Source organism: Austrofundulus limnaeus, unplaced genomic scaffold (genome assembly GCF_001266775.1).
Source record: "Austrofundulus limnaeus strain Quisiro unplaced genomic scaffold, Austrofundulus_limnaeus-1.0 Scaffold102, whole genome shotgun sequence".
NCBI classification, from domain to species: domain Eukaryota; kingdom Metazoa; phylum Chordata; class Actinopteri; order Cyprinodontiformes; family Rivulidae; genus Austrofundulus; species Austrofundulus limnaeus.
In genome coordinates, this window is record NW_013952504.1 from 1,413,519 (window position 1) to 1,422,021 (window position 8,503).

At 38.8% G+C, this 8,503-nt stretch overlaps 1 protein-coding gene across 4 annotated transcripts in view; it reads right to left on the reverse strand.

Moving 5' to 3' along the window:
- Positions 1-8,503, reverse strand: part of cntn6 (contactin 6) — an 88,480-nt gene that overhangs the window by 50,047 nt on the left and 29,930 nt on the right. For all 4 annotated transcript variants that reach the window (XM_014013521.1, XM_014013520.1, XM_014013519.1 and 1 more), the window contains 3 exons: positions 2,849-3,052; positions 468-570; positions 186-370 (listed from right to left, as the gene is read on the reverse strand). In XM_014013521.1, the coding sequence (XP_013868975.1) occupies positions 186-370; positions 468-570; positions 2,849-3,052 (492 nt within the window). The remainder of the gene's footprint in view (positions 1-185; positions 371-467; positions 571-2,848; positions 3,053-8,503) is intronic.

Below are 8,503 nucleotides of genomic sequence, written 5' to 3' on the forward strand. Positions count from 1 at the left end.
GAACATGAACACAATTTTCCCCCCAAAATTGCCAATTTCTTAACTGTAACACTTGATGTTTATTATGTTCCATTCTGAACAATATATATATATATATATATATATATATATATATATATGTATATATACATTTGCCATCATTATTTAACAGGAAATATGACAAAAAATTGTGAAATCACTCTTACTTTGAAATATGAGCTTCCCACTGGCAACATTTCTTCCTCTGCTGTTCTCAGCGACACACTCGTACACACCGGCATCCTCTGGGCGAAAATATGGAATTTCCAGATCCCCAGTGGAGTGGTTGATTTTAATCTTGCCAGGGAGTGGATTTCCATCGGCTTTCCTCCAGGAAATAGAAGGCACGGGACTGCAGAAGCAACCCACACAAGGTCACACTGACCTTTTTGTACCTTCTTCACAATTCTTCCCAAAGACACAACATGGTGGTTGTGTGTTACACTTACTTTCCTAAAGCAAAGCATTCCAGCTTCACTGAAGATCCTTTGGAGACATGAAGCGTGTCAGGAAAGTGAACCTCGATCTTTGGCTCATATTCACCCATCACCACTACATGAYTGACAAAAGCAAAACTTCATACGTTAAAACCCAAAAGAAGAAGTGCATGTGAACTCTGAAATCACATCCCCTTTCTGAAAAACACTGGGACATTTTGTAAAAGATAAAAAAATTAAATGCAATGATACACAAATTTCATGAACCCATATTTTGTTCACAACAAAACAGTAAATACATCAAATGTTGAAAGTAAAAAACATGTACCATTGGAAAACAAAAAGGTAATAATAAATTTAATGGCAGCAACATTTGCCAAACAATTTGGGACAGGTCCATGTTTACCACCACATCTGTGGTTTCCAAAAGGAATTTCAAATTTGGATTCATTCTGACCACAGATCAGTTTTCCACTTGAATAATATTATAATCAGTAATTTATGTAAAATCCCCAATCCATCCCAAACATTATTCTGAAACTGTTCCAATATTTTTAGACGCAAATTTTCACAGAATGGAACACCTTTGTACATCTTTACGTCTGACAGATTCAGCTCCTTAATGTTGATTTTTAATATAGGGGATGTTACAATATAAGGAATATCCAATTAGTTGTATAGGGCTTGTCTAGCTTTTTTTTCCCCACCTATTTTTTTTTAATTGAACTACTTATTTTACAGCATTTTGTTTTCTCTTATCCCTGATTTTTTGAGATGTGTTGTTTACAAATAACTCAAAGTTACTTTTAAACCTACAGTTCAAATTCACCTTTTTAACCTTGACATGGTTGTAGTAGTAGGAACCCAAATGCAGATCAGACTCAAGGAGGCTCGATAAGTAAAAGGTAAAATAAAGTTTAATTCAAAAATAAAGCGTGCTGACAAGGCAGCTGAAAGTACGTACAAGCTCTTAAGAAAATACTCTAGGGAGACCATGGAAGGCCCTAGCAGAGAGCAATCCTCGACTGACAAAACAGGAGAGGACACACAATATAAACAAAATCGAATTAACTCAAAACACCAACACCTGTGAGTAGACAATTGTGGAACAGGTGAGAGTGGGAACGCCAAAGAAGAAACACAACAGCTGTCTCAAATCATGGGTTGTAACTGACGTAGACCACAGCCAACGTTGTCCACAGTCGACGTAGCCGTAGGTCGCTCCTGTCAGCTGCAGAAACGGCTGTGAAATGGTACGTTCTAGTTTACAAAAGACGTATGTTTGCATGTCCACTCACTGCCTCGTTACAATGGTGCTACATTTTATATCACATCGCTTCATTTGTTTTTTCGAGGTATAACTTCACAAACTTCAGCTTTATTACAAAAACGTTACAAGTAAATAAATAAAAAGCATAAACAATTTGGGTTTAGCTCCAGTATCAGTACTTGTAACTGCATTTTATTTAACATCTCATTTCAACAATAGTTTACTCAGCTAAGTTGTTTAACTTACATTTTTCAGTCCGTGATAAAATTCCGAACTCAGTCATTAAAAAAACAACAACAACCGGTTGTTAAATAAAAAAAAATAAAAAAAAACTACGCCATCATTGTTCCTCTGTTTAACTTGCTGACAGCGCAATGAATTCTGGGATACCGTCAGCCGTGTAGGGTACTCAGATGTAGCCGATGTTTTCGAGGTTTTGTCGGCCGCATCTGTCAGCCGCATGAGTAGGTGGGACGGCCTAGAGCGCGGGGCAGTGATGGAAGTGGCCGACAAATGCGGCCGATGTCGGCTGCAACCCATGAATTGAGACAGAGCCAAAGAAGCAGGTAAATGCAGACACAAGAGAACATGAACACAATTTTCCCCCCAAAATTGCCAATTTCTTAACTGTAACACTTGATGTTTATTATGTTCCATTCTGAACAATATATATATATATTTGTTTTTATTTTTTATTAATGTATTTTTTGTTTATTTTTTTACATTTTACAAAAGGTCCCAACTTTGTCAGCAAGCATACTGAGGCTGAGCAGTTTTAGGTGGATATGTTATGTCTGTTTTAGTGCAAGTCTGAGGAGAAAAACAAAACTGGTTCTGTGGAGGTTTGAATGGGTGTCAAGCTCCTTGCTGTGCGTGAGCCTGCATGCACTCTAGTTATGTAAATACACGCCTTCATGCAGATCCAGAGGTTTCCTCGCATACACAACTCTGTGTACTAGAAAGTTGTTGACTTGTGTAAAAATCTTGCCAAAAAAGTAAGAGGGGGGAAAAAAACAATGTCACGCTTGAGACAAGCAATTTATCTCCCCTGCTCGCCCTCCCTATGAATGTTCGTGTCAGCTCAGTGCACAAAATAAGCAGACGGCGGTCCYGAGAGTCTTACCGTCCCTTCGCACCACCACGGGAGTTGGAGAGCTGAGCACTGTAGCATTGGTCATCATGTTTCTCACTGCACATGTATAATTCCCGGCATCCGAGGCTTCAACCTTCGCGATGTACAAGTTGCCGGTCCTCTGAGAGATGAAGCGACGAGCGTCCTGCTGCAGGAAACTGAGCTGTCCATTGAAAACCCAGGAGTATTTAATCTCTAAGGAATAAGTAAATACAAGGAAATAATGAAAGAATAAAATAAGAATGAAATTGCCAAAAGAAAAGAATCAACATTTTGCTGATAACAGTGTGAGTTCATAAAGCATTTAAAAATGTTTACAGTAGCACACAGGAAGTACTAACGTGTGTAAAAATTCATCTACAACTAAACAAAACTGTAATATTTAAAATAGTCAATTTCTGTTTATATTAAGAGTAACTTTACTTCAGTGTGGATTATCGAATTTACAGGTTGTACTTGAACACATCAATTTATCAAATCGGAAGGCCCACTTCTAATACTAATCATTTCCTACAGTTTTCTTTTCATTGACACTGAACATCAAGCACACACACACACACACACACACACACACACACACACACACACGCACACACACACACAGTCACAATTCTCAGGATTAATAGGAATTTTATGTTACAGTGTTATGGTGGGAAAACCTTTTTAATTTAGAGTAACAGGAGGATATGATTAATGTGAGGAAATGAATGACTCTCCAAACCCGTGTGCCAATTTTTGTTACAACTTTAATTGCAACTTTACGTCAGCAAAGCAAGAGGCCCTGGTTTATCTATCGCTTTCTTTCTTTAATTTTATTTGTCTTTCTTAAAATATTTATTGCTGACAGGCAAAGGTGTGTGTTTTGCCTATGTGTGTTCATTTGTCTGCCTGTTACCAAAGTATCTTATAACCACTGGGTGAATTTTAATGAAACTTGCAGAAACTAATCAATAGATGTCCGTCTACAGCTGATTAACTTCTGGAGTCAATCCAAATCAAAAAGGCTGCCTCAGCCAATTGACCTTAAAATAACACAATAGCTTTCACACAGTCAGTTTTTATTGAAATTTGCAAGAAATAATGAGTGGGTGTACATTAACAACAGATTACCTTTTGGAGCCAATCCAATTCTAGATGGCTGCTACAACTGACCTTAGAAAACTCTAAAATAGGCTAGGATTCAGTGCATTTTACAGATGTGCTTAAAACCTGGTGATTTTGTAGGGTGAGAATAATCCACAACACATAATCCATTTATGAAGTTAGACCTGTTTTTAACCTTTATCAATAATTGTTGGAGTCAACCCTGTTGGCTGTAGCAAAATCTCCTGTACTCCACGGGATGCATTTTATTGAAACTTTTTAAATCTAATCGAAAGAAATAGATCTACAACTAATTCATTTTCAACATCAATGCAGTTTTAGTCAGCTGCCACATCCAACTGATATTTGCCAACTCAAAAATATTATAGCTTGGACAACTTTACAGATAAGGAGTTAAAATTGAACGTGGTAGTACCTGAGAGTCACCACTTTGAGGCTGGCAGTGCTGCCAGAGGATTTGCAAAACATTTTCTCTAGGTTTGACCAAAGCAGCTACAACMCCGTCATTCCTCAACAGAAAATGATCTGAAAGGTTTGTCTTTAATTTACTACATGTCCATTTTCATAAACTATCTACCATATTTATTCTTGTATACTACGGTCTCATGTATAATAAGACCCTATCGTTTTTTAGCTTAAAAAGCACAAAAAAATAAATCCTCAAGAAACTTCTAATTTCATACAGACTTCAAGATTTTTCAGTCTTTGCAGTCTTTATACATATCAGTAAAATGATCATTTGACTGTTAATTTGATTTCAACAACTTATGTACTATAAAAGGCATTTTGACAACAAATGTATATCAGCAAACTATGATTTTGAGCTTTGTAGCAGCATCATATGACTGCCAACATTTTACACATGGTCCATCAGGGGGCGCCAACACAAAACTCAGAGACTTAGCATGAGATTTACCATACTTCGGTAATGCTTACTCGTGAGTGCCCCCTGTGGTGGGGAAATGTTTTTTGGGCAAACAAACCTTTTCAGAACACCGGTAGACGGTAACACATGTTACAGACGAACATGTGTTTGTTGTTGTTCCAGGAGTGGCCCGGTCGCACATGAATGTCATTAGTTTGTTATCATTCTCTTTTMTTTCACATCACGTCGCTGCCTGGGTCTGTTACTACCTTTGCTCGGAGGCACGAAGGAGTGTCACCCTGGATTTACACTAGATGCAGCTCCGCTCCGCTGTGCTGTGGTGCGCAGTTCGCAGCTGTTCGTTTGCATCCCAATTTATACAGCATCAGCTCCACTCAGCTCTGCTCAGCATCACTCCGGTGCGACACACAGAGGAAGAAGTGTGTGCATGAAGGAGATTGTGCGAGAAATCCAGTGATAAATGTGGAAGCCAGAGCAAATTCAGTGAAAGACGAACTCCAAACACAGCTGAAAACATAGATACTGTATAAAGGCTGTTGAAACTGTATCGCTGTCGTCTTTTTGAAACTTCTGATTTCAAAATAAAATCCACGTGTATTGTGTGTCCACACATATGCTTCATGCTACAGGTTGCCATCTGCGTCCCTAACAGAACGATACATTCTGACAGCTTTTGTGTAGAAATATATCCATATATTGATTAATATAACTTGGATTTCAACAAAATAACTCCGCCTTATGGTGTCTTATTTTTTAAATAACAGATGTTGTGTTTGTTCCTTTTCCTGTTGATGCAACGTAATCTCTGGAGATTGACTCTGGAGCAGCTCCGGCAAAAATAGGATRGGTTCTAATTTTAGTGGATTGCCGTCCTCTCACCYCCACCCTGCGCCGCTGTGAGGAGCCAGTGTAAACACTCACTGATTAGAATGGGTGCATATTTGCTGCGGAGGTCAGACCGCAGCGCAGCGCAGTGGAGCAGAGCCACATCTAGTGTAAATTAGGGGTCAAAGGTGAGCTCGCTTCAACCGCTTTTTGCAATGCAGTCTTATTTGCAGACTCAGGCATTTTGTGAATGAAGCTAATATTTCATGTAAAATACATGAGAAAAAAATAATTTGAGTATAGTACTACTCGCCAACTTTGTGGATGATTTTATGTATTAAATCTTTTGTATTATATACTTTTGCATAAATACGGTACTTTCAAGAACATTCCTGCACTCTGAATATGATGGATTGGTAGTTTGGTTAGTGTGTGCTTTCTTGTCTCATCTCAAACAAAGTACTTTGTCTTTTTTTTTCCTTTCTTTTTTTTAAATGCCAATTTGACAAAGTTGATTTTTCATTCCAACATCATTTGAAAAATGCATGCAGTAATCCTCACCTTATCTTTGCTGTGGAAGACAATATTACTTTGCCATAAATTTAAAACTTAGAAAGTCAAAATTGATTATGCCTGGTTTACTTTTTTCATCRCGCCTCCCTTTCTTTACTGTGGTCCATTTTAAACATTTCACAGTAAACATTGATTCAGAAATCCCACCCCTTTATCTCTCAGATTAATAAGGCCTCGTGTCAAAATGAAAAATGGAACAGGAGGATGAGAACGTCAGAGTCGAGGTGTTCAGTAAAACTCACACATGCAGAGAAGGAGTGAGACAGAGAGCAAGAAAAGTCTGCAGGGATTGGACGATATATTTAGAGCAGCTGTCCTGCATCAGATAAATGGCATTTCACAGTCAGTTCTTCTGACTTGGCAGTTGCTAAAAAGTTCCATTTGCTTCCTTGAGGGAAAACTGTGATTTAAAATCATTACAGGGAAAGTCAGGGCATGAACTGACAGACCTTTCATGATTAGGGACTATCAGAGACTGGCTCTGTTTAAGAGCTGCAGTCTCACYGCAACAGAGGACTTGCAGGCGTGTAATCCCATGTCCTCCGACAGAGTTTAACTTTAAACTCTGATCCTATTAGGGCATTTCTGTATTGATTGCCCAGATAAGCTTTACATAATTCTTCCTTTAATAAGATGCATTGTTGATTTTCTCAAGAACTCCTTCAACAGGCATAAGAAATGTTTTGACATAAAGCTTGTGGCGTCTAAGGAAACACATTTTTGTGCCACTTTCCAGTTCAGAAACACCTCAAGCTAGCATTATCATGCAGTGCAAATCCCATCAAACGTGTGATTATGTTCCATTTAAGGGGAAAATAAAGACATGGATGTATTCCAAAGGCCATGGGAAAAGGGAGGGGATGGTACAAAATGCTAATGTGTGGGATTCCACATGGCCGCAGGTTTCGGCTGGAAACAGAGAGCAGAGAAAGGCTGCTGTGGAGGCATGAAATTGTGCTGGTGGGTACCAAATAGCCGCAGGAGTGCAGAGCACTTTGGGAACCCGTTAATCAGAAGCACCCAGACACATGAGCTGACTCACAGCTGAGCCACAATATAAATACTTGCGCTGCCACAGCAGCCACCCAACCGATAGCCTGCCCACAACTAAGGAAAAAGAATAGGTAATAGGCTGATAACAATAATAGGTGGAGGCCCGGTCCACATGGAAATGCTATTTATCCAAGATAATCTTTTATTTATTATTTCTAAAAATATACTCACATATGTGTGAGAGACTAGTTGGTGTCTCAAACTAGGCTCTATACTGTAAAGACATATGCAAACTTTTAATTGCGGTCTTACATAATTCTGAAAGTTTGTGATAGGGATGCAAACAATTAATCGACTTACGATTAATTGTCGAATAATGGTTTACTAGATTAAAATTCCTTCTATTCGATTAATTGAAAACATCCGTTTCAGCCTTATTTCAGTGTAGTTTTGACTTCAGCAGCCTGGACTTACGCTACCCCAGTCCTGTTGAGCTGAGCAGAAATTCGGCCACCTCAATGTGGGCGGCATCATAATTAAACATGCAAATCTTGTTTAGTTTTATTTGCGACACAACAATAATAATGGACTACACCAAACTCGAAGGAAAAGTACCGAAGCCTGTACCAGACTATCCAGCAGTATGACGCTAAAGACAAGAGAGCAGGACGACAGAGAATGGTAAGCTAACTGTGGCTAATGTTAGCTTCTTGCTGAGTTTAACTCGTGTGAAAGAAAAAAAAAAGTTTTATAAATGTTTTTTTCTCGTCATGACATATTTTTGACTGATTCATTCTGACATGAACCAAGAAGTAAACATTACAGTCCACAGTCATGAAATGTTGCTCTTGGCTTGTGATTACTGCAGTTTATTTTGTTCCGCTTTTGTTGTTAGCAGAAGGTTTCGAGCGAGTGAATGAGTAACTTGTGAGGGGCTGGCAAAAAGCACAGGTTACCTTACTACACTGAAGAAAATGAAAAAGCTAATCAGGTGGAATGAGATTGGTATGGGACAGGATGACAGAGGARGGTAAGCTAATGTTGGCCCTCTTTTGCATYTGACTAACCTGTTTGTCCACCATGTGGAGGCAGTGCTTATAAGGCTGAGTTCACCTGAAACTCATTAGACAGAAGAAGTCTCTTGGAGGAGAGACAAAACGTTTCACTAAAGAAGAACCTACCCAGAGCGGGGTGCCCAAATATTTTCCCTGAGAGGGCCAAAATGAAAATCTATCCAGGGCTGCGGGCCAAACGCTGTAATATAA